Source organism: Haliaeetus albicilla, chromosome 13, assembly GCF_947461875.1.
Source record: "Haliaeetus albicilla chromosome 13, bHalAlb1.1, whole genome shotgun sequence".
Lineage (NCBI taxonomy): Eukaryota > Metazoa > Chordata > Aves > Accipitriformes > Accipitridae > Haliaeetus > Haliaeetus albicilla.
Window position 1 is genome coordinate 19,123,604 of NC_091495.1, and position 26,273 is coordinate 19,149,876.

Genomic DNA, 26,273 nt, shown 5'->3' on the forward strand with positions numbered 1-26,273 from the left:
TTTTTCTTTTGCTTTCCATGCATACAGCTATCCTTTCCTCTGCCGTGGCGAACCTGTGTGATCATGCAGTCTTTTCTGGAAATCTGGTGTTGCGGATGATTAGGTTGTTCGCTTTCTGGCTGGTATGCACGAGGCCCTGTGGCATGCACAGAGCCTTCAGGGTGTCTTGTAGTTTTTTCAGTTAGCTCAGGATGTTGTAAAGGTAATCTGGCACATGCTCTCATAGTCCCTGTGTCCTTTGGGTTTTGAGCAGCCATCTGTGGATTGTTTTCCTCTTTGTGTCCCTGTAATGTCCCAGCTGACAAGAATCTGTACCTTTCACTGACTTTATTTTTTTCTTCTTCTTCTTTCCCAGGGTGTACAGCTGTGTGACTTTCAGAGCCCTCTGTGTCTCCCTGCTTAGAGCAAACTGTGTTTACTCTATTGCCTGACTTGTGCTAATGTCTTAACCCCTTCTTGGTGTGCTTGGGGACATTGTTTAAACAGCAAATGGTGAAAGGGTCTGGGGCTGCTTGTTTCAAGCCCCCAGCACTGCCATCTCCCATGTGCTGCAGCAGCAGCACTGAGAGTAAAGGGATAAAGCCACAGAAGGCAGTGTGCCCTCTGCCCTCGCTCTGCCTATGGCAAAAGTCCGTGGGGAGGGAGGGCTTTGAAGTCATGTCTGAGCCAAGGCTTCAGTTAACAGTTGCAAGCTGGGATTGCAGAAGTGAGACAAACTATAGAGACATCAGATGATATGTTAAACTAGACTGGACATTCCCTGTGGACAGCTTTGGAGCCAAGGCCAGGAATGAAGGGAGGAAACAGTCACGTTGGCAACCCTGAATTAAAAGCCTTGTAAGCTTTTTCTCAGGAGCTGCTACCATGCCTGCCAGCTGTGAAACTAGACTCCCCTGTCCCTTTGCACCCCTCCTCCCTTCCCAGGCTCTAGTGAGCAGGAGGGGCAAGCCCAGCGTTTGAACTTCGGTAACTTTGGCATGTGCAGATGAGTGATCGGGAATTAATGAATCCTGCCCCTTCTTTATATTTTTGTTACTCCACAGGTGCTGGAGTTTTCAGTCAGGTCTGTTTCCTACACAAATGGAGCTTTGCATTTTTTCCAGGTCTCAAAGAAAACTCAGTGAGGGATTTGGGATTGGTGAGCAGTGAATAGATGAACCATCTGATGTACCCTGCAGATCAGCACATTCAGACTCTGCCAGACCAGCAGGGGAAGTGGCTGCTGAGCCAGAGATGCTCCATACAGAGTGTTCACTTCCTCCATCCCCAAACTTAAACCAAAGGGCTAGTGGTAAAAGTGCCAGGACAAATCTGGCCCATTTTATCGGTGCCTAGGGGGACAGGGCTTCTGTACAGATCTGGAGTATATCTGCAGACTGTATGCCACAAAGGTGACAGAGGAGCTGCAGAAAACCAGAGTCATCTACAGACACGCAGAGAGTCTGTTTACTTAGACCATAATTGTGTAAGTAGGTAGCTGTGTTTGCATTAGCTGTGGCTCTAGTGTGATATTCAGGGAGAACTTCAAAAAGCAGCCTGTAATTTGAATAATTTTATCTGCTCTCTGGGCCTTGGGAGTGGTAGGAATTTGGGTGCTCTGCCAGGTGGCAGACCTTGCTGGCCAGGCTTTGGCTCACACTTCTGTAGCAGGCACCAGCCAGGCCCAGCAGCCTGGTGCCACTCTGCTGATCACCTGTGTGTCCTTCTGGATTGAGGTATGACTGGCTTGTGCTTGTTTAGAGAGCAATCCACTTATGGGATTGACTTGCTCTTCTGCCAGTTAAGACTCACCTGTGGTTCAGGGCCATTTTGTATTTGCTGTAGGCTCTCACCCATTTCTTTTCAGCAGTGACAGCTGAGCCCTTCCCAGGAGTGCACAAAATGAGGTGGCTAATGACATCATGTTGGAGGGGATTTTTGTGACCACAGAAGTTATTTTATTGTGGTTTTCATGGCCGACCATTTGCTGAGTATGTGATCCTGGGCAAGTCCCTGTAGTACAGTTTTTTGTGAGGCCTTGTCTGTTGGTTTTTGTTTTTTTTTTTTAAATTTGAATTTGTTTTCAGTGATCACTCAGTAATCAGTATTTCCTCTACTGCCGTGTCCAGAGGTGCTAAGTGGTCAGTGTTTGCAGTAAGTGAAGGCTGTGGATTTGTGGCACTTGCTGGCAGAGGTGCTGCCTGGAAAATCGGGGCTCCCCTGTTTGATAGAGATGGGTGCGCTTTGTGACAATGTTGAGAGACCAAATATATTGATGTTTTGCAGGGTCCTCAGATTGAGGGTAAGTGTGGCAAAAAAAAAAGCATTAATGACTAATTCAACTGAATATGAAATAGAAATAAATTTCTAAAGAACTCAGATGCTTTTCAGGATATTCCACAGTATCACCACAACTTACAGTCTTCAGATGCTGGGGTTTGTAGGAGGGGAAACCGTTGGCCAAACTACTTGAATTAGCCTGTATTTTAAAGTGCTGGGAGGCTGTTTAACTTCTGGTGGAGCAGTCTGCAGACTGTGACAGATGATAATTGTAATTTAAGGCTGTGGCTGAAACACAGCCCTCCTGGTGCTGTGCTGCTGCAGGGGCTGGCCAAGGAGCTTGCGTCCGCATCTGGCACATGGATGTGCTGGCTAATGGCCTTGCACCCCTGGGTCCAGAGGTCCCAGACAGTGGGTGCTTGCCTGGCATAGGGCATCCCTGGCAAAGCAAATGCAGAGTACCCTCAGGTGACAGCTAGGAAGGACTAGTCCCTTGTTTTTCTGCTGATTAAAGTCACATGTGCCTGAGACTGGCTGGGGGGTAAGGTCAGCTGGAGTTGCTTCAGCTTTACTGCAGTAAGGAGGAGCCTGTGATCTACTCTTTTTCCTTACAGTTTTGGTACAGCAGAGCTAAGAGGTGATGCCCATTCCCTAGCAGCACTGCTCAGTGCCAAGGAATTTAAAACCCCAGTCCAAAATCAACTGACAAAATAGCTTTAAAAGAATTTTTGCTTGTTATCCTCCTAAACCGATGGGGGGGCAGACCCAGCTTTGCCTCTTGCAGAGTACCCATCACCATGTTGGTGAAAGGACAGGAGCCACAGCCCGGCTCCCTTGTGCCCTGGGAGATGTCTGCAAAAGCAGAGGGCACTGGGCTGCTGTGGTTTAGCCTGGAGGTGCCTGAAGCTGTCGGGTCAGGGAGGCACCGAAAGCTTCAGCCTTGCTGCTGAGCTTTGGCTGGGGCCTTGTAGGGTTTCATGCCTGGCCTGTGGGAGCGCTGCCTTTGGGGTAGCCAATCCCCTTCCTTTAATTCTGCCTGTGCTTTAATAAGGGCCCTGCTGAAATCTCCTGCTTTGTCAGTAGTGTGAGGCTGCTGCTGGTTTCCCTGCATGTGTGTCTCCCTGCTCTGGTGGCTAGCAGCTGTGGGCTTCCTGCCCCAGCAGCTCCCCAGCCCGTCTGCCCCGTGCCATCCCATGCGGTGGGATGGAGGTGGGACTCGGTCAGGCAGAAGGCTGCAGCTGCATCGTGCTGTACAATAGCCACTTTGTGCAGCGCCCTGACCTTATCTGCCCACTACGCTGCAGCTGTGCCCCTGCCCTGTGCCTTAACCCTCTGCACGCTCTCCCTGCCTGAGCAGTGGTGAGGCAGTGGACAGGCTTTGTTCAGCAGCTGGCTGGTGTGGAAGGCTGTTCCTCCTGGCCCAACCTCAGCTCTGGGGGCTGGTAGGGAAGGAGGTCAGGCAAGCTCCTTGCTCTCAAATGCCTTGCCAGGAGAGAAATGCCACGGGGCCGTGCTCATCTGGCCAGCTCGTCGCGTGCACTGGGAATGGCACTGGGCTGGAGCTCACACATCAGCATTGCCTCTTCACCGGCATCTGCTTCACCTCCCTGTCAGAAGGAACATCTTGTTGAGGCCCTTTCAGCCCTTGGCTTATTGGGCCATCTTGCTGCTTCACTGCCTTGCTGTCATTTTTTTCTCTTTATGGATGTTGCATCATTGGGCATGGTTTCTCCCTTTGCATTAGCCTTCTGCTACAACTTAGAGTGCAGTTTCTCCGCACTGTAATGTTTCTTCCTTCAGTTCTTTTTCTGAACAAACAAAGCAGTATCATCAGTCTGCTTCTGTATTTATTTTCTATGATAGACATTCAAGCTTGGTCTGCCTTGTTGTTCCAGGAAGATTCTGGACAACTGGGAAACGGGCTGGTAGGGTTAACAGCATAGAAGTAAAACAAGAGTTATGGAGCTGAGGAGACTTTTTCTTAAAACTTGGTCTGCTTAACACTTTGTATCTTGTCAAGAGCTTTAAGATGTCAACAAGTGACAGACATGTCCATACCTTCAGTCAAAGTGCATCAGCCCTTCTGTGGAGGGTCCTCAGCAAAACTGATGAAAGGCAGACTTCTGGCCTGCTTGATGTTCTTCTGAAAGTCTGGTCTTTGAGGCACATTACAGTACAGCTACTGAATACAGACTTGAAATCTTTTTCATTAAACAAGTGAAAATACCTTCAAAATTCTTAAGTTGTAACAAGCTGATTGTATACCAGTATGTAGCATTGGATGAAGTGTTCTGATTTATTGTAGATTAAATGATGAGTTAAGTTGAACTGAGAGTTCCTGTGCTCTCTTTCATGAAATAGACTAAACTGGTTTGAAAAAAATGGTAGTAGTTAAACTGCATCCAACTCTAGACAGGCCCTTAGGTTTAAAACTACAACCAGATAATAAAATTAATAATAATTAAAAAAAAAAACCACCAGTAGACAAAAGAGCTGTTGCTTTGTCCTATGGAGGCAGTGAAAATGAAACCATTCTAAAAATAGAAACATTCATATAAAAAGCAGATGTAAGATGAAAGGTGTTTATTAATATACAAGCTGATATTTTGCATTGTACACTGATTTGAGAGATTGTTTGAACTCTTACGTATTTGAAAATTAAGCTGTGATGCCTGCCTTTAAATTGTTCATTGCCAGGGTTTTAAATATTTGTTTTTGAACTGCAGTAGTGTGACATAAATTCAACCTCCTTGAGGATTTCACTATTCCTAGAATGACCTTGCATTTAAGAATACCTATATTTTATGTGTTAGTATTAGTCATCTGGATGATGCAGTTTTTATACAGTAGTTCCAGATACAGTAGTTTGTGCGCATAAGCAAATATTGTGTGCCAAATATTGTGTCCCAAAGCAAAAATGTGTGCACCACTTACCGCCTGGGTTAGTTCAAAACTGTTCAAATCAGTGTTAGAGGACTTAGAGCACTACTGCTTAATCGGAGGTGTCTCCTGAAGCAAGGCTTGACTAGAGAGCTGTGCTCTGAGAGAAGCAGGGGTGGTGGTTCATCTCTGCTCTTAATGTCGTATTTTGATGTGGCAGTGATGTGCAGCAAAGCCATGTGCCAGTTCAGGGGTTCATTACCGCATGTCATTCAGTAAATATGTAACCCTCTAAGGGATCATTTCCAGTCCCTGCAAGTTTCTTTTGAATCTGCGTCTAGGACAGGGAGGGTCACTGGGTTATGAGCAGGGAGTATTTGTATAACAGGAGGTGAGATTGGTGGGAGGGTTCTTAGGCTGAACCGATTCTGCTATTTTCTGGGAGTTTAACTCTAAAATGTTCCAATTCAGCCTTATTTTTAGAGTGAGGCATAACTCTTGTGCCCTCAAAAAGACCTATCACATTTCCTTATTCATGTTAGTTCCTCCTTTTAAGTAGAAGCTACAGCAGATCATAAAATACTTTCCTTCATGCAAATAATAGTGCTCCCAAGCTGTATGTTTCAGCTCTGATGCCAGCAGTTCTGTTGGGAGATGAACGGGAGGGACTTTTTAATTGAAACGAGGCTGGGCACAGACACTGCCTCTTTTTCTTCCATTTCCTTTTCTGCAGGTGGAAGACAGTCTCAGAAGCAAACCCTATGGTTTATTCTCAGCTCTGCTGCTAACATTCTCCATGACCTTTGGCAAATCTCTGCTCTTCTTGTCATAGGTCCCAAAAAATAACTCGAGGAAATAAAACTGCACTTCCAGATTGGCCTAGTAGTTAGGAATAATCCTGGGGTTACTACACTGAATGTGTCACCTTTCTTATAGGCCATTCCCCTGGCTTTAGCCTACTGCAAGTCATGTAATGTTATTATAAATAAATGTTATTTCAGCTCTGCCTTGTATCTATGTAAATAGGGGTTAATGAGTTGCTGCAACTTGTGGCTGGCTTGTGATGCGGAGGTCTCCAGAGGGAGGATGAGGAGAGGCTGCTGTGGAAAGTCCCCTTCTGTTGCTAGGCAGCACTGTGTTTTAGCTTCCACATGCAAAAGTCTGCACTCAGGCTTGGCAAGGAAAGGGAAAATCAAGGGATGGAAAACCATACAAAGATGCTTGACTGACTTTTTGTAAGGCATGGCTTTACTGTGCTGGGTGCAGAGAGTGTGTGGCTGCAAGTGGGGTGGAAGCAATTTGATTAAATAGAGTAACATTTGATAACTTGCCTTCTATTTATTCATTCTCAGCTGCAGGATCATGTGGCTGGCTTGCTCTCTCTCTCCCTCTGTTTTGTTTCTTATGATGACCTTGGACCCTTGCAGTAAGCTGGAAGAGTGCAGCACAAGCAGTCTTGCTCCACTTCCAGTCTAAGTGGAAGTAGAAAAACCCAGCAGTTCCAGAGGGCTTCCCCTGGTGAGGTTTATGCTCCAGTTTTACAACCTGTGGATGAGGGGGTGTCATGTTTTCATTTTACTACTAAGTCCATCAAGAGGCACACCAGAGATCACTATTGACTAACAAAGGGCATCCTGCCCTTGCTATACAATGCAACCTCTTTGAACTGTAGCTATAGTGGAAATAGTGGCAAGATCCTTGTATGATTAAAGCTCATCACAACAGCATCGCTAAAAGAGCACCTCTGGTTTTCTGCCAGAAGCATAGGACTTGGGATACAGCTGACCACTTGGATTCCTCTTGGTAGAGTCTGGCTGGTTGTCCATCCGCCCACAGGCTAGTTCAAACTTTTCGGTCAGTCTTGGCTGTCGTCCTGTAATGCTGTTTCTGTTGTTCCTCCCTATGCGTTTTAATAGAAGGCCAGGATGAGTAAATTTAAGGTCTTGCTGCCTCTACTAATTTGTAGTTGGAAAATAATGTCTCTTGTTGCACCTTGATGGGGTCATCAGGGGATATGTGGGTGGGACCTCACTAGGTGTTGGACCCCACTGGACTGTACTGGGAGGTGTTGTACTTGCTCCCTGGCTGACAGTTGTGTGTAAAGATACTTTTCCCCTTTCAGCAGAGGATCCTGTGGTGCTACTGAGGCACTGTGGAATTTGGTGTCACAGCCTTACTCCATCCTTGGAGGTTCAGCCAAGTATCACCCTAAAGCTCAGCTTTACGGCAGCCTGGAGAAGCTGAGAGTCTCACCCAGAGTCATGCAGCTCATAGTCAAATGGGATGCAGTGCAGGGTATGTCCCGCTGTAACAGTGCTCTTCCCCTGAAGGATGGGGCTCAAAATCCGGAGTCCTGATTCTCACTTTCACTACTTGACCCTATGTTGTCTTGCACATTTTATCCCACCAGTGGGCTTGTGGCTTGAGCTTACCCTTCCTCATCCCCACCACCCAACATTTCACAGCAGTCTAGAAGAAAAGCTTATGGAGAGACCAAAACTTTGCAAGACTGTACAACTCCTCACTTTGCTCTTCCCTGCACCCCTGGGGTTTGTCAGCCCCACCAAGTTCTCCCTCCTCCTCCTCCTCAGTCTTTTCCACTGTGTGGTTGTGGGGGGTCTTAAGAAAGGCAGTAACCTCACAGTAAATACCAGCCTTACAATAACTGCCTTGCAGCCTCACTGGGATTGGAGCCCTGTGTTGTTTTATAGGAATTCCTGGAGAATTACTTGTTTAGTAGGATGGCGCAGGCTTGGGTTAGTTCAGTTCAGCAGTTCCCTTTGTTTCCTTCTACCTGGTTTGTGCAAAGACCTGTTGGGTCCTTTTAGGTTAGAAACCTTGATGCTGCGCTGACCCAGCAGCCTGTGCTGCTAGGTCAGATGTGGGGACAGAGGCATCAGGCATGGCTACTGTTGAGCCCTTTGATTAATAACAAAGCATTAGGATTCACCTGCTAAAGGATTAAGAGAAAAAGAGAAAAAGCTCAAAATCCTTGCAGCACCTCCCTTCTCCCCCATGCATGCTTGGACAGTGCATTGCAGTTTCCTCAGGCCCCAAACTACCCATGTACAAGTTTCAAGACTTGCTGCAGTGTCTGTCTCTTTTCCAGGTGTGTAAGTGGGCTGTGAGTGTGCTGAGGGCTGGTTTTTAGATCCAAGAGACTGATGAGCACAGAAATGGTGGGTGGGTCTCCAACTCCCTTTCTAAGTTTAGGGCAGCTGTGTGGATTAGGACTACAAAGATGTGCTCATGGGGTGTAGAATGACAAAAGTCGTGGAGGAGTGGGACTTCCCTCCCCACCACCCAGCAGTACTTTCTACTGGAAGAATAATATATACTTTCACCTGAACACTGTCTTCAGTTTGAGGGTTTTTTCTTCTGAGTTTTTGGGGGGTTGTTTGTGTATTTGGGGGGGGGGGGTAAGCTTTTTGAGTTTCCAAGGCTCCCTTTACTGTGTTGCTTTTGTGTTCTACTGGAAAAAAGCAGGAAGACTACAAACAAAAGGAGAGAAGAAGTAGAAAGGTCTCACTATTTACCATCCATATTGGTGAAATGCTGGGATGTCTTTCCACAGGTCTTCTGTGTTAAGAGCTTAATCTGAAAAACACCTCAGTTGCTTTGTTAAAGCGTGTGTGTGTGTGAGTGTTACCCCACACTTCACACAGCTTTCCAACTGGAAAGGGGTAGAAAACAGTCAGGAACTAGGAAAATCTATTATTTCTTTCAAAAGCTGATGGAGAATTTTCTTCCTGATATGCCTCCATCACCAAGTTTTTCACTATGAAAAATGTAGTTGAAGTATTTTTTACAGAAAAACTGTTCTCTCTTGAAGCCTTGTTCTTCCACTTTGAGTTGTTTTTTGGGAATTTTTTCAAGGAAAAGAATGATTTTATTCGTTTGCCTACTTTCAAAGCACTGCCTTAAAACTGGAATAGAGCTGCAACTCACCTGTTTATTTCTGTAGTTACACAAAGTAATTGCTGTTTTAAGTACATCCTGTTTGCCAAGTTGTGTGGTTCATATGTTATGACAGCTTTAATGGCTCTTACACTATATGGCAAATGGATTTAGGGCAGTGGGCAGGTGCTTTTTTTTACCTTGTTTTTTGATTCTAAATAAATAAACATAATGAAAATAACTGTTAAATAATGGGAACATCCACATTTACATTAAATAGACTATTTTTTTCTTCATAAAAGGAACATAAATTCACCTGCTTCAGGGCAAAGTCTAACCACTAATTGACAGAAATTTGGAAGATACTTCCTTTTAAGCACTTGTTCCATCTCTTTCTCTGTGGAATTTCTTGTGCATTCTTTTGAAACCCAGTGTATCAGCCACTGCCAAAGGACTCTGTGGGGGTTGGGCGAGACAGTCTCAGATAAAGTTGATTACTTGATGGCCACCTCTGGTAATTCTTAGTCTTTCATATCTCACTTAAGCATCCATCCATCTTGTTTGCTAATTAAATGTTGATTAAAAGAGACTCCCTAAACCCTCCCTCTTTCTGTTCCCTCACGCTACTGCTACTAATCCCTGGATTCTACTCTCTTTCAGAAGATGCTGCTCAAGAAGAATTGTGGAGTGCAGACTAGAGTTATTAAAATTCATGTAAGTTGCCCTTTTCTGGTGCAGTTCCTTCATCTTTCCACATATATCTAAATGTGGTGATTCTCTTTGAATGTCTACACCCAGAACATTATTTCTGGAGGTTTCCTGTGGCTTGATCAGCTGCATAACAAGTTGCTAGTCTGGAGTATAGACTGTAGTTGCAATTTAGGTTAGGTGCTGATGAGGCTAACGATACATTGGCTTTTCCATTTTGGAGGCGATGTGTTCAAAGCTTCCTTAGAGTGGAAGTCTGCATCCTCTGCTGTGAGCTCATACAGTTATGCATAGCTGTCCTGTAGGGTGTCATTTGGATCCTTCTTGACCAAGGGAAGTGCTGATCTGTGGTGTTCAGTAGGGGTGCGAGGTACTGGTACTAGAGCTGCGGAACAGGGATTATATCTGCATGATGCACTGGCGTCTGCAGAACTGTATGGGATGTGGGACTGGATGATGGCAGATGAGAGAGCTAGATTGCTTGGATGGCTTTGTAGCTGGGATGATGCTGCAGTGTTTGAGCATCTCCTGTTCTTGAGCACACACATGCCTAGCAGGGCTAGGTTTGCTGAACTTTCCTGCTTGTAGTTTGTGCTGCCTGCACCTCTGAGTCTTTGTCTCTAGTACCCTATCCCCTGACTCTCCAGCCAACCCCTGTCTCCTTTGTGGATACCTTGGCTTTCTTTTGGTCAGTGCTGCATGGTGCTGTGGGAGATGTGTGTGTGACCTTGCACACTGCAGCCAAAACATGTGCCTTGGTCCACTAAGCCCCATACAATCCTCCACATGTTTGTGATACACAGGCAAAAACAGGTCAGGGTGAAGAAAACAGATAGCCTTTGTGATAAAACTGCTACTTCCACTGCAGTAATTATAGCCTTGCAAGAGGGATGAATAGCAGACCAGGATCCTTCAGGGTTTACACCTTGCCGAGCAGGAAATGGGACTGATGCCTTTGTGTATCCAGAAGTGCTGCTGTTTATGGGCATGCTGTTGGGTGCCCCTGCCCGTCACTGCTTTGTGGGTGAATATGGTATCTGACAGGAAGAGGAGCAGGTGGGGCTGGCTGGAGTCTTGTGCAGTGCTGGATGGTATTCCTCCAACTCCTTATATGCCTTCTGCCAGGGCACTTCAGTCCTGTCTTCCAGCAGCCCCAAAATGGCCTGATGCTTCTGATCGCACAATTAATCCTGATCTGTTATGTATTCTCTTGTGCTCCGGCCTGGATTGTTTTCAGTAGAGCTGTCATCTTCAGTGCCCTATGAGCTTTCCCCAGACTGTGCTTGTCCTTCAGACCTACCGACAGTCTAATCCTGCTGCAATGTTTTAGCACAACTTGTGTATTACCTTCCTTTATCCCTGCCCCATGTGCTTTTGCTGTTTTTTCTGGGTGTCACTGGACTGCAGCTATTTCCAGTGCTGTGTGGTGGCAGTCCCCCAGTCCCTGGGGTTTCAGCAATGCCTCAGTGGGGTGGTTTCCTCTGACACCTTGAGCTCATTATTGCAGCTTACTCTTGTGCCCCTGGAGAACATGAGAGGCAGAATTATCCCTTCACTCCCTACAAAGTCCATGTCAGCTTGCACTAAAATAAACAGCAGAAACTGAGAGCAAACCCTTCTAACAGATGGCACAGAATCCACGCTTCTTTGGCCAACCTTGCTGAGCTGGGACAGTGCCTCTCTACCTGAGGTGCTCATGTGGTTTCCATGACAATAACATACAATACTTCAGTCTCTTTTTGGTCTGTCGTGGTGGCAGAGCTGTTAGGTAAAGGAGCATTTTTGCTTCCATTTTTCAAATGATTTTAAGTGCCCACTTTTGTGTACCTAGCTTAGAAAGGAGGCAGCAGGTCCCTTGCAGAATACCTTGCTGAGGTGCCTCAGCTCTGGAAGCAGCTGAGAGAGGTCGGTACTTCTGAAAGATGATGCTGTGCTCTCATCATATAAAGGGAAACCTCAATCCAGCCAGTAAGACATGCTTGGCACAGGGTTCCTTCTCATTGTTGCCCAGCAGCAGGACAAGAGGTAACAGGCACAAGTTGAAATGCAGGAAATTAAGGTTGTCCAGAGAAACTGTGGAGTCTCCGTCAATGGAGATATTCAGAGCATGCTCTTGCTGACCCTGCTCTGAGGAGAGGGGTTGAACTAGGCTATCTCTAGAGGTGCATGCCAACCTCAACCATTCTGTGATTTCTGGCTCTTGCCCAGCACTCTGTAATAGAGTCAGAGCACACCAGGGACCTTAGTTCACTTGTGAAGGCTATTCTGAGGCCCTACTGAATATGGCCTTTTGCAAAGGATGATAGCAGGAGGCAAAGTGAGAGGCTTGGTTCTCTGTTGCTGAGGGTCTGGTGACACAGGTTCAGTTTTGGGACTTTGCCATTGTGATGAGGGTGGAAGAAATGAAGACAGATCTCTCAGCAAATGGGTTGATGAGGTGTTAGAGGAGGAACCAGGCAACTGTCTGTGTGTCTGAACAGGAAACATCACCATGTGAACCAGTTTGCTTGTGTCACTGTAGCCCTGAGAAGCCCTGATGCACAAGTGCTCCTGTTTCAGCATAGGTAAAGAGCATGCAGTTTCTTTCTGAACTGAGGTGGGCAGTGACATCCAGACAGCGTACAACTGGGTGGAGATGCAGTGAGTGAACTGATCTGGGGAGCAGTCAGGCTACCTGATGGTTTATGCTGGGGATTTGAAGCAAGGAGCCCTGATTTCTCCCCCCATTTCTCCTGCTGCTGAGTAGCTTCAAGGAGAAAGGATTATGCTTATTCCCTCTTGTGTGAGGCAGATGATGACAGTTACCTGCTAGTAACATCAGTGAAGCTTTTTCATACTGTTCTTGCTGAGGACAAAGTCTCATGTGGTTGTGAGCTAATGCGTGCTTTTAAAAATACCCTTCTGACTGATATTTTAGTTGCCTTGACAACTTGGGGCTTTGCTGGCGTGTCGGGATGTCAAGGTGATTCTCTCATGCGTCATCCCAGCTATGCACTTCCTCCCTCTTCTGCTGGAAGAGCCTCCCATGGGAAGGTGAGGTAGAAGGGCAGTGTCTTTGCCCTCTGGCACTGAAACACAGTTTCACTCCTTGGAAATGTTCATGGTCCTTGGGAGTCTTTCTCAAGCAGGTGACTTAGGCTGGATTTTGCTCCTCTACATGCTGTTTTGACACTAAGGTGCCACCTTGTTGCTGTTCCCTCTACTTCAGCTTTCCATGGGTCAACTCAGGCAGTGTTAGGCTACAACCTTTCCACTTGCTCAGCAGTTCTTCTTAAGCAGGATGATGGGACAGTGATGTGACAAGTCTAAGAACCTAGATAGATTAAGGCAGAGAGATTAATAAACTCAAATGTGCAGCAGTTCAGTCGTGTTTTGAAGTGTTTTCAGGAATAGCAGCTGTGAGAGGTCAGGGCTTACAGTGAAGATAAAATAATATTAAAAAAAAAAAACTCCCTTCTGTCCACCCCTCTGGTAAAGGGTAATGGAACAGGAGAATCGGACCCTGCAGGCAGGTGAGCAGAGATAAATTGGAGGTGACAGCCTGTGTATGTCAGTGCAAGATAGGGTGGTAGACATGGGCCTGCATGAGTGTTGCACAGTGAGGTGGGCAATGTGTCTGTGCAGATCTTGTCACTGGTGCCCCAAAGTGTCAGCCAGTGTAATGTCTAACTGGAAGCAAGGTGCGGTGAGAGGGGTTGCACACACGTGCATGGGTATTTTAGCATCCAGAGCATGTTTGTGTGGTGCACTTGGTTGTTGTGTGGAGACACTTCCTTAGCACTAGAAGGAGGATGACTGTATGTGCATATGCTTGCAGGGTGTAACTGCCTCCACCCTGGACCAGGCTTGGTCAGCTGTAGCCAGCTCTGAATGCAGACCCATCTTCCAGAGTCTTTCTATAATACCACAAGTCTTCAGTTCTCCAGGCCCTCCTGGGATGAAGGTTACAGGTCTGTCATTTAGTCCTATTCTTCTTCCTTCACAAACTCCAACATGCAGTATTTGAATGGGATTGGTGGAGGTAGGCTTAACTCAGCAGCAGTAGGTGGGTAGAAGACGCAACTGGCAAGCCCCTGGGTATCTTGAGAGCTCTTGTTGGGGCAGGCAGAGAGGGAATAAGGATTTCAAGGCCAATCTGATGACCTGGCTGATCAGAGAGATGTTTTCTGCTATGTGAAAATAAAATAAGAATTTAAAATCAGAACATAAACCTCTTGTGTTCTTGCCTTGATCTTATCAATGTTGAGAATGTCCTCTGCTTGGTCAGGGGCCAGATCCCTGGAATGACTTCCCTATCTCTTATCTCTTGTGTCTGCATCCTAAAAGGCCACTGCAGAAATATGCTGGGTTTTCTTCTCCTAAAACAAGGGATCTTTTCAGCTTGGAGCTGAGCAGGAGATATGCTGGCCTGAGCCTTCTTGGCAGATGCCTGAGCTATTCACAAATGAAAGGCATACTAGGTGACAAAGTATTGGTGCAAACCTCTGGTTCTGGCTGCACAGCATGAAGTAAAGATTTCTAAAAAAAAAAATAATCAGAAGACTCTTTGTGTGTGTATACATACATATATATACACACAGATATATGTTGCCCCTTACATTGCAGGCTCCCAAGGTCCTTTCGAAACATTGCTAAATGTAGCATCCCAGAGGTAGATGAACGTCATCATTGCAACTTCAGAGTGAGTTAAACTGAGAAACCAGCAAAAAATGTGACTTGCCTGAAAAGAGACAGTGTGAGGAGAACTGAAGTCTGGGCTTTGATCTTCAAACCACATTCCTTGAGTTGTGTCCTTATTCATACCATATCATGAGGTCTAAACAGCTCTGACATCTTAGGCGGCAAAGATCCCAAACTGCAGCTTGCTAACAGTTTGTCAAACCCTCCTGGTTGTCTTTTGTATGTGACTGCCTGAACCTGCCCTTTAGAAGCAACAAGAGAGACTCATCTCCCTGGCTAGTTGCATCCTTGGGTTACTTGCTGGGCAGAGGCCCTTCATGGAGATTTTAGCACTCCAGTTCCCTAGGCTGGCTCTCGTCTCCTGTTGATGGGTACACCTCTGCTGAGCAAAATGGAGAAGGTCCTCTGCAAAGTGAGAGCATGAATATCCATTGCTTATTGGGGAAACCAGCTCACCCCCGCGCTCCTCCCAACTCAGCCACTGAGCTGCCTGCTGAAGGTCTCTGTGCAGTGATAGCTGGTCCTGGAGAACCCCAGCCCTTGGTCTGAATAATTACTGACAAAAGACTTTGTCCAGAGTTTCCCCGGTGTAGCCAAGGTGGGAATGCCTCTGTCTGTTAAAAACTGTCCCAAACATCTGGCTCCAGACATTGTTTTATTTAGCATTGCTTTTATTGGATTTCATGGCAAAGGCTAACCAGCCTTCAGCCTGTCCATAAGCAGCCAGAAGAGGGACTGTCATGTCTCTTTTCTGCTTCCTTAAAGAGAAGACTTTTTATTGCTCTGTGCTTTTCATAAATTCCTTCCATGTATACCCTTGCATCTGTTAAGTCATGTAAGTGCTTGCAGAATAGACATTGTGGAATAACCAAGAACTCTGTAATCCAGACAGCACCATGAAAGTAGTGAGTGGCTGGTGAGTCAGGAGACTGACATCCTATTTTCAGTGCTGTCCTTGCCTGTGGTCTGATGTGGGTTGTGGGTCTGGTTTAAGAATGGGAGGGTGGGGAGGGATAAAAAGGAGATTAGGACTGAGGTGCAGCCCAGTGACTGGCTGCTCCTGGGACATCCACCCTTTGTGTCAGTGGTGGCTGTGGCTAGTGGCACTGTGGTTCAAGGGGCTGGGAAGTGGCAAGGCATGTTTCACAGAGGGGGGCAGATTTGGTGACTTTTGGGTCACACCTTGGTAATGCAGCAGAGAGAGAGAGGGGTAGGGGATGGCAGAGGGTCACAGCAGCTCTGCCACTGTTTTCTGGCAGAACTTCAAGTCCAAAGTAGCAGATCAGGCATGTCTTTTACCACTGCATCCTGGCCCACTGCAGTTGCTCCCTGCTCCCGTTTGTTCATGGGGCTGTGGGAACCTGGCACCTGTTCCCTCTCCCAGTCCCCAGAGCTGTTATCCTCTTTTCCCACACACCTCCTGTGCTTAGCTTCCAAGGCTGGGGCAGTTTGTCCAGAGGCAAGCGCACTATGTCAGCATGTGTTCACAGCCTGCTCATGCCAGGGTAATTAATACTCGCTTTGCAGTTTTAATTTGGGTTCCCTTTAAGTTGAAAGCAGCGTGCTGCTCTGTGCCAGCCTGCCTGGCCAGAGCCAATTGGGTTGCCCTGGCCTCATGCAAACTGGAAGCTACACATGCCCAAGTATGTACCACGTGCTGGCTCTGTGAGAAGCATGATACCTGGGGTTCCTGGCCCGAAGGGAGAAGGACTGTGAGGGCAACCACTGTGATCCCTCTGGAGGGAGGATGTTCCTGCCACACAGGGAGGGCTGGAAAGGGGAGGGTGGGAAGGAAGGAGAGGACAAGGTAGTGTCACTTGTGTACAGACCAAAACTGCTAAGGACTCTACTTGGATGTAGTTGAGAGATTTAGGGACAGATCGTGCGTTGCCTGTGCTTTCTTGAAGCTCCTCTCATGCCTGCTCCTCCTCCTGCTCAGGCACATGCAGACCCTGTGGTGTGTGCAGGAACTACTGCAGGTGTGTGTAGGGAAGCACAGGCCATTTTGTATCAGGAGAGAAAGTGGGGACAAGCCACAGCTCACTAGTAGGGGGATGTGGGTTCATTCACTTGTTCTTAAGAGATTTGTGTGGCCTTCAGAGCATGATCTTCACTGGGACCCTGGAGCAGTGAGTTCCCCAAGTTGGCCAGGGAGCACTGAGAACCTGCCCCTCTGAATGACCCATCTGTCCCTTTTCATCATGCAGCTTCCTTCCTTCGGATTGTCAGGCAGGCAAAATCAAAGCTTGCAGTCAGCTTTCTCAAAGGCACATCTCAAAGTTGTGTGAGAGAGAGGAGAAGAAAGGCTTATCATGCTGGTGCCAGCAAGGACCCATAGCTGAAACTGGCCTATTTCTGCTTTTGGGCAAGTGACCAGCAAGCATCTGCTAGGCCCTTTGAAGTACCTTCCAAAAAAGTTCAGTGTTGTCTGTCTGGTGGCACCTCTCTAAGTCTGATAGTTGCCATTTATTTGACAAGCCTGTGCACACATTTGCAAATGATTGATAGATTTTTTTAATATTTTTTTTTCCTTTCAAAGAGGAAGAGTGATGTGTTTGTAAACTGTTGGAACTGCTCTTTGCAATGTGGTTGTGTACAAGTAAGTAGGTGTTAGGCAGCCTTATATTGGTGGAGGAGGACAGGCCTTTCAGCATTTTATGGAAGGGTAATGGAGTACACAGGAAAAGAGTGCTAACTGCAAAGTTCTGCTTTCCTTGTCAGAACAGTGTTTGGATTTGACCTTTCCTTTTCTTGGAAGAGAAGGGAGAAGAGTAGTCTCAAAATGAAGTTCTGTCATGGTCTGTCTTTTAGCTACCCCCTGAAATTAAACTGCATATGAACCTAGGGGTGGAGAGACTTTCAGGAGGGAACGGATTTGCCTTTGAAAAGTTATTCTTTGAGCTGCTCCAGGTCTGTAACTGGAATAAATTGTCAGAGGCCCTGTTGGAATTAATGAAGAAGCAGTTAAATGTGAATTGCTGCTGGAGGAGCTGGTCCTGCTTGTCAGTGACTATTTCTTGAAAACTGCCTGAAGTGAGTAATTTAAAGGAAATCACCTCTCACCAGAAGGTCGCAACACCTAGGTGTTAATTAGTTCATCCTGGCTGCCTGACTGCGGTGTACATATTATGCACAGGAGAAACTGAGGCACACGTGTCGGGGAAGTGGCTTGGTCAGGACTGTGTCTGGAATTACAGACATAGCTAGCAGCAGGTATGAGGGTGCCCTTCCCTTGCTCTCAGCTGATGGTTTCACACATCACAGTTGAAATGTCAGCAGTTTCTTGTCTAACCACCTGGCAGGGGTGAGAGGAAGAAGAACAAAGTGGAATTAAAAGCAGTCTATCTGTAAGTGCTCCACTGTGGAGTCTGACAGCCTTTACTCTCTCTGTGCCTTGCCTGAATATTGGTACTACCTCTGGCTCTGTCCACTCCTGGGCAAGGTGACTGTCTCACAAACAGGCAGCATTGCAGGCAGGCATCTGTCTTTGCCAAGGCTCTTCTGGGAATTTATTCCTTTCTGCACAGGGTGGTGGTGGGAATCAGATGCGCCTTTACAACTTGCAATTACATGGTGCCTTTCATCCCAAAGGACTTTTAACAAGTGAGTCTACAGACTGCAAAGGGATTGTTCACCCACCTCTGAGAGGCATCCAGCACTGGAAGGCATCATCATTTAAACGGAGCTCAGCAGCATTTCCCAACCGCCAGGGCCCAAGGATAGGAAAGAAGGGACTCCTGTGCTGGATTGGCCCTGAGTAGGGGATGGGTTGTCAGAGTGCACAAGCTGATCTGATTTTGAATCCTGCCAGGATACTAGAGCTCTTATGAAAGAGAACGAAAGATTATTAAACAGGACTTAGTTTCATATCACCCCTAGCACACCACTCCCTTCTAAGACATTGTTGTGTTAAGTAACTTCATTTCCCCCCTCCTGTGGGGATTGTTACTCTCACAGCTGAAAGCATGCTTGGAGTTGTGCTTGCTTTTGCTTTGTCTGAAGAAGAGAACCATACTTCTGTGGAATCATGAGTCCAAGTTATTTCACAATCTGCATTTGGGATATTTTCCGAGACTTCATAAGGGTAAGGGATGGGTTTCTAGGAGGAATGTGGCTTTGTATTGGTAGATTTATCCTTTACCTGTTTATCTTCTTCCTATGTACTTTTTCCTTGCTGAAATGTATAATTACGTTACAGATGGATTTATGGAGCAGTTGCCCGTTACTCTGTTTTCTGAGGGCTGCTAATATGATTGAAATTCTGTGTTTCTTCTGTGGTGTTTAATCTCACTGGTCATCTTTGAAGCATCTGCATCCAGTCGCTATCTGTACCATCTTTAGATGTGCTTCAGATATGTTTCAAGCCTGGTTGCTTATTTACCACCTGTATTTAATGGTGATAATACAATTGGTGACTACAGTACAGGTTTACAAGAGTGTATATGTAGGTGTGCGTATATGAGGGAAGGAGTGTCTGGGTGCATGCTGACAAGTGTGTGTGACTGAGGTGGTCTGTGCAGAGTTGCTTGAAATGTATGTAAAACAAGCTAGCTCCCTTAGGAGCTCATCTAACTCAAATGAGGCATGCAATGAGGCAGCATGGGTGTCTGCAGGTACTGAAACTTCTGCTTTGGATAGCTGCATGAGCAAGTGATGAGCTGTGCTCCCTTGGACTGTCTCCTGGATGCTAGTGGAGTTCAGGCCCTGCTTGGCTTGAGTTACGATGTGAGTGGACAAGATTTGTATGAGCAGGGATAGCTTTCCTTGTAATTTCCAAGTCAGGAGGAGGTCTGTGTGTGCATGGAGGGATGTGGACAAGTGTCCAGGGAAGTGCATGTGTACTGGGGAGAACCTGAGGCATCTGAGAGCAGGTGAGCGTGTGCAAGTGAGCACGGGTGTGTGACAGAGTGTGCATCCAAGCATGTGCGCCCTCCTGCCTGCAGCTGGGTGCTTATATCTCAGGCCATTCTCTAGCTGTGTAAATATATTGCTTAACAAATTGAGGGCTCTGGTTAATGATTGCCATTAGAGCAGGGCTCTATTTTGTGCAAGTTACCCAGCTGCCCGAATGCCATCAGAGTGAACATGCTGGCCTTTAATGTCAAGCGTGGAGTGTTTGTGCTCTGAGGAGCCTCTGCAGGAGCTGGCCTGGGGTTGCTCAGCAGGGCCTGTCAAGCAGGTTTGTGGCAAGCTCCCTGGGGGCCTGCTGCAGCAGCAACTCTAACAGCCTTCCTTAGTCAAAGCAATGTACCAGGCATCATAGGCTAGTGCTGGGCACCCAAAGGAAAGGGCAGACTGGCTGGGACACTTGCCCAGACTACAGAGAGGCAGCTGGCCCAAGCAGTGGGGTGGGAGGAGTGTGTTCCCCTCTCTGGCAGCCAGCCCTACCCATCTTCTTTCTGGGAATACATCTACATAGCTTTGTCTTGTGCTACTCATCAGAGCCAAACCACCACATGCTGTGATCCCAAATGGTGTTGTGGACTAAGCCAGATCAGGCCTGGTCATTCCTAGAGCAGGATACGAGCTCCAAAGAAAACATGCTCTTCTGCAAGAAGAGAGTGGAATGATTTAGTGCCAGTGCTTTCTTTTCTCCAGCAAGGTCCCTAGCAGAGGTGCTGTCCTATCAGTCATGGAGTTAGGTGCAAGACAGACCCATGCTGCTCAGAGTTATAAATGCCTGCAGATTGGTCAGGGTGTTCCCATGAATGAGGGCAGTTGCATTACTGCCTCTCCTGTTACAGCCTACATTTGGACACAGGCCCCTTCTCACCTTGCCCTTGCCTGCTGTTGTGGTGACTGTGCTGTTGAAAGCCAGCCATTGTTTTGTGCCCGCTTGAGAGGTGCCATGATGAAAAGGCAGAATTGGGTGCAGTTTGAGCCTTGCTTGCAGCTGCCCAACCACCCATGAATCTCTGCATCCTCCTGTGTCTTCTCACATCCTTGTCCTTTACCTCAACCCTTGTTCTGTACCCATCTCCCTCATGGTGCCCTGGGAGGGCTTTTTACCCAACACATTGGCCCCAGAAGAAGGCCCAGAGAAAAACCCCAGGGCCACTTCCCACCTAAAGCCTGGTGAGTCCTGTGGATGACTTTCATCTGTCCTCTGGACCTGTCTTTCCTCAGCCTCTTCTCCATCTGCCAGAAATGAACTGATTCAGCTGCCTTCCCTAATCCTGTCTGGCATTTCAAAATGGAGGGGACTGCCAGGTTCTTTGTTCCCATTCCTTCTTGGCACTGGCAGGGGACCTTCTCTGCTCTGGAGAAGGACAAATGTGCTGATTTATTCTGCCCCTTAGCTTTGAATAGGGGTTGCTATGTTACTCTCCAGCTCTGAGGCTTGCCAGAGTATACACCATATATAACCCCACAGCAGGTGGCTATTGAGAAAAGGTCCTTAAATCTGCCTCTCTTGTTTCTTATGCTGCCGGCTAAGGTGTCAGGGGGATGTAGCAGGGCATGATTTGCTGGCTGAAACTCCAGGCACAGCTATGCCAAGCAGCGTGTTGCCATTTTCCATTCTCAAGTGCCCATCTTAATTTGCAGAGGAGGTACCAACTAGGCAGGAACATGCTGCCCACACTGGTTTTTAAACAGGCCCTTTCTGACATGAAGGCTGCAGTATGGGGCTGAACTGTGACAAAGATCTAGGAGGCAGAAGCTTCCAGATCCTGCTGCAGTGACTGTAGCACCTGGGGCCTGGCTTGGACACTTCTGTTTAGCACTCTCTAATTTGGCATGACTGTTTGGGTAGGCCTGACCATTTGAGCAGCTTTCTGGGAAAAGTTGCACGTGCTTGTCTTGTGATGACAAGTTAAAATCCAGCCAGGATAGAGGCAGGTGGCATCAGAACATCACCTTGCCATGCTGGTATGTGCTTGCAGCTGTCTGATAGACCTGACTTTGAAGTGCCAAAATGAACCACTGTCTTAGAGGAGACAGCAGAGTTGGTAACTGTTACTAAAAAGCCTAATTCTTTGAGGAACAGTCCCTTAGTGCAGACTGAGCAAGGGAAACCATGGGTTTTGCTAGAAAAAGCCTAGAAGAGGCAGCAGGGAGGCATGTAACACCAGCACCCAGGCCAGATCTCCTCTCACTGGGTGTCCTGGGTTCAGCTGGGATAGAGTTAATTTTTTTTACAGGAACCTGGGAGGTGGGGGGCATAGCCGGGGCAGCTGACCTGAACTGGCCAAGGAGCTATTCCATACCATGTGACATCATGCTCAGTATATAAAGGGGGAGCGGGCCGGGGGGTGGGCTCTTCTTTTCGGTGGGGGAAGTGGCAGAGCGTCGGGTCCCGGGTGGTGAGCAGTTGCACTGTGCATCACTCTTTTTGTATACTTTTTCATTAGTACCGTTGTTGTTGTTGCAATTTCTTTGTGTTGTTCCAGTAAACTGCCTTTATCTCAACCCTCGAGGTTCCAGGTTTGGTTTTTTTTTCCCTCTCCTCCGTCTTCCCCCCATCCCACCGGAGGGGGGCGGGAGGAGTGAGCGAGCGGCCGCGTGGTCCTTTGTTACCGGCTGGGCTGAAACCACGACAGTCCTTTTTGGCGCCCAACGTGGGGCCCGAAGGGTTGAGATAACGACAGATCTGGCCAGAGCGTGTTGAAACAAATTTGTCATACGCATTTCTTATACTAGATAAATAGATGTTAGTCACAATGTTGATTCAGCTGTTTACATGGTGGCGTTTTGTAAGTTCTTATATGCTTTATGTATTGCCTGTAGTTGCGTATCTCATCTCTGGGAGAGTGATTGGGATTATCATTTTGCTGTACTGGGCAATGTCGACTTGTGAAATGATTACATCACTGGTCATGAGGTTAAGCTGTTATCTGTATGAGGCAGTGATATCATTTCCATACTTTGGGCACCTTCTGTCGGATTTTATTGATAATTACACCCAACCCATGGGGAAGTCAGGGGGGGATACTTCCCCCCATCCGTTCCCCTCCCTTTTCTCTTTCCAACTAATTACAACAGTTTTCGAGAATTTTGAATATCCTTGGGATGTGCAAGCCTGTGTGCTGTTAGTGCTATGCCTCCTGACTATGTTTCAGGTCTTGTCTAGGGCTACAAAGAGGCTCTTTAAGAGTACCACCCAGAGATCTGTCCCAAAGCTGGATATTCATGGGTGGCACGGCGTGTGGGAGGATGTGGGCAGGTATCTAGAGAACTTCTCACCTCCAGTGGCTTGGAAGTTCACTCCCGAACAACTGCAGAACCCTCATGAAGTGATAGAATTTTTGAAAGGAAAATGCTGTGGCTATCCCAGAGACACACAACTCACTACACTGTGCTGGGCCCTGGCCGGTATCTACCAAACCCTGCTTGATATTATGCAGCACCCCCAGGGGGAAAAGGGGGAAAAGATGGAAAACAAGACAACATGCACCGTGGCCGCCCCAACCCCGACAACATGCACCGTGGCCGCCCCAACCCCGACAACATGCACCGTGGCCGCCCCAACCCCGACAACATGCACCGTGGCCGCCCCTACCCCGACAACATGCACCGTGGCCGCCCCTACCCCGGTGACAGATACTGCCACTAAACCAGAGAACCAACCTGTGCCAGTATCAGTTGCCCCTGTACAGAAAAAGAAACACACAAAGAAATCAGTTCGCTCAGTGAGAGATGAAGATGAACCAGGGTCATCGCGAGAACAGGAGGAAGAGGCAGAACCTGAAATAATTACCCGATCTCTATCCCTGAGTGAGTTGCGTGACATGCGAAAAGATTTTAGCCGCCACCCAGGTGAGCACGTTGTTACCTGGCTGCTCCGATGCTGGGATAATGGGGCTAGTAGTGTGGAATTAGAGGGTAAGGAAGCCAAGCAGTTGGGATCTCTGTCTAGAGAAGGGGGTATCGACAAGGCGATTGGGAGAAAAACACAAGTCCTCAGCCTCTGGAGGCGACTTCTGTTAGGTGTAAAGGAAAGATACCCTTTCAGGGATGAAGTTACATGTCACCAAGGCAAGTGGACCACCATGGAGAGAGGTATCCAGTACCTGAGGGAATTAGCCATGCTGGAGGTGATTTATAATGATCCAGAAAATGCGCAGTCACCCACAGATCCAGATGAAGTCCAATGCACACAACCGATGTGGCGGAAGTTTCTACGAAGTGCACCACCAACCTATGCCAACTCATTGGGAGTAATGTCCTGGAAAGAAGGCTATGGACAAACGGTGGATGAATTGGCTGTCCAACTCCGGCAATATGAAGGAAGTCTCTCTTCCTCCCTACGGGCCTGTGTCTCAGCTGTAGAGGAATTGTCCCGAGAGTTCCAGCAATTCAAAGTAGATATGTCCTCCTCCTCACCTGTACAGGCCCGCATTGCAGTTATTGGGAGTAAGCGTTCCTCTGCCCAAGAGAGAGGAGAGAGAAAGTACACACGACGGGCTAACCTGTGGTTTTACCTGCGTGACCATGGAGAGGACATGAGGAAGTGGGATGGAAAACCTACCTCAGTCTTGGATTCACGGGTACGGGAGTTGCGAGAAAAAGCAACCAGAAAAGAAGATTCTTCTTGGAAAACTGCTGCTCCAGTTTCCCGTGAGCAGTCCCCCGGGCGCAGTAGATGGGCCGATCTCATTTCTGATCCTCTTGAAGGGACTTCTGATTCACATGTGCAAAAAGTGGGTAACAGATATTCTAACCAGGATTAGAGGGGCCCTGCCTCCAGCCAGGTGGAGGAGAGGGACAACCGAGTCTACTGGACAGTGTGGATTCGATGGCCTGGCACGTCAGACCCACAGGAATATAAGGCTCTAGTAGACACTGGTGCACAATGTACCCTAATGCCATCAAGTTATAAAGGGGCAGAACCCATCTGTATCTCTGGTGTGACAGGGGGATCCCAAGAGCTAACCGTATTGGAAGCCGAAATGAGTCTAACCGGGAATGAGTGGCATAAACACCCCATTGCAACTGGCCCAGAGGCCCCGTGCATCCTTGGTATAGATTATCTCAGAAGGGGGTATTTCAAGGACCCAAAAGGGTACCGTTGGGCCTTTGGTATAGCTGCATTGGAGACGGAGGAGATTGAACAGCTGTCTACCCTGCCTGGTCTCTCCCAGGACCCTTCGGTTGTGGGGTTGCTGAAGGTTGAAGAACAACAGGTGCCAATTGCTACCACGACGGTGCACCGGCGGCAATATCGCACCAACCGAGACTCCCTGATCCCCATCCATAAGCTGATTTGCCAATTGGAGAGCCAAGGAGTGATCAGCAAGACTCACTCACCCTTTAATAGTCCCATATGGCCCGTGCGGAAATCTAATGGGGATTGGAGACTAACAGTAGATTATCGTGGGCTGAATGAAGTCACGCCACCGCTGAGCGCTGCTGTGCCAGATATGTTAGAGCTTCAATATGAACTGGAATCAAAGACAGCTAAGTGGTATGCCACAATTGACATTGCTAATGCATTTTTCTCCATTCCTTTGGCAGCGGAGTGCAGGCCACAGTTTGCTTTCACTTGGAGGGGTGTCCAGTACACCTGGAATCGACTGCCCCAGGGGTGGAAACACAGCCCCACTATTTGCCATGGACTGATCCAGACTGCACTAGAAAAAGGTGAAGCTCCAGAGCACCTGCAATATATTGATGACATCATCATATGGGGCAGCACGGCAGAAGAAGTTTTTGAGAAAGGGAAGAAAATAATCCAAATCCTTTTGAAGGCTGGCTTTGCCATAAAAGAAAGTAAGGTCAAGGGACCTGCGCAGGAAATCCAGTTCTTAGGAGTAAAATGGCAAGACGGGCGTCGTCAGATCCCTGCGGACGTGATCAACAAAATAGCAGCTATGTCCTCACCGACTAATAAAAAGGAAACACAGGCTTTCTTAGGTGTTGTGGGCTTTTGGAGAATGCATATTCCAAATTACAGTCAAATTGTAAGTCCTCTCTACCAAGTTACCCGGAAGAAGAACGATTTTAAATGGGGGCCTGAGCAACGACAAGCCTTTGAACAAATTAAGCGGGAGATTGTTCATGCAGTAGCTCTTGGGCCAGTCCGGACAGGACCAGATGTTAAAAATGTGCTCTACACTGCAGCTGGGGAGAATGGCCCTACCTGGAGCCTTTGGCAGAAAGCACCTGGAGAGACCCGAGGCCGACCCCTGGGGTTTTGGAGTCGGGGATATCGAGGATCCGAGGCTCGCTATACTCCAACTGAAAAAGAGATATTGGCAGCATATGAAGGAGTTCGAGCAGCTTCAGAAGTGGTTGGTACTGAAACACAGCTCTTCTTAGCACCCCGACTGCCAGTGCTGGGCTGGATGTTCAAAGGGAAAGTTTCCTCTACACATCACGCGACTGATGCCACGTGGAGTAAGTGGATTGCACTGATCACACAACGGGCTCGCATAGGAAACCCCAGTCGCCCAGGAATTTTAGAAGTGATCACGGACTGGCCAGAAGGCAAAGACTTTGGAATGTTGCCAGAGGAGGAGGTGACACGGGCTGAAGAGGCCCCGCTGTATAATAAACTGCCAGAAAATGAGAGGCAATATGCCCTGTTCACTGATGGGTCCTGTCGCATCGTGGGAAAACATCGGAGGTGGAAGGCTGCTGTATGGAGTCCTACACGACTAGTTGCAGAAACTGCTGAAGGAGAAGGTGAATCGAGTCAGTTTGCGGAGGTGAAAGCCATCCAGCTAGCATTAGATATTGCTGAAAGAGAAAAGTGGCCAGTGCTCTATCTCTATACTGACTCATGGATGGTGGCAAATGCCCTATGGGGGTGGCTACAGCAATGGAAGAAGGGCAACTGGCAACGCAGAGGTAAACCCATTTGGGCTGCCGCACTGTGGCAAGATATCGCTGTTCGGATAGAGAAGCTA

The 26,273-nt window shown here is 47.6% G+C and overlaps 1 protein-coding gene across 2 annotated transcripts in view; it reads left to right on the top strand.

Moving 5' to 3' along the window:
* Positions 1-26,273, top strand: part of LOC104316467 (uncharacterized) — a 67,339-nt gene that overhangs the window by 35,675 nt on the left and 5,391 nt on the right. The window contains exon 5 of one of the 2 annotated variants that reach the window (XM_069800347.1): positions 9,697-9,750. The exons of the other annotated variant lie outside the window; for it this stretch is intronic. Coding sequence (XP_069656448.1) covers positions 9,697-9,750 — 54 coding nt within the window. The remainder of the gene's footprint in view (positions 1-9,696; positions 9,751-26,273) is intronic. 2 annotated transcript variants of the gene reach the window in all.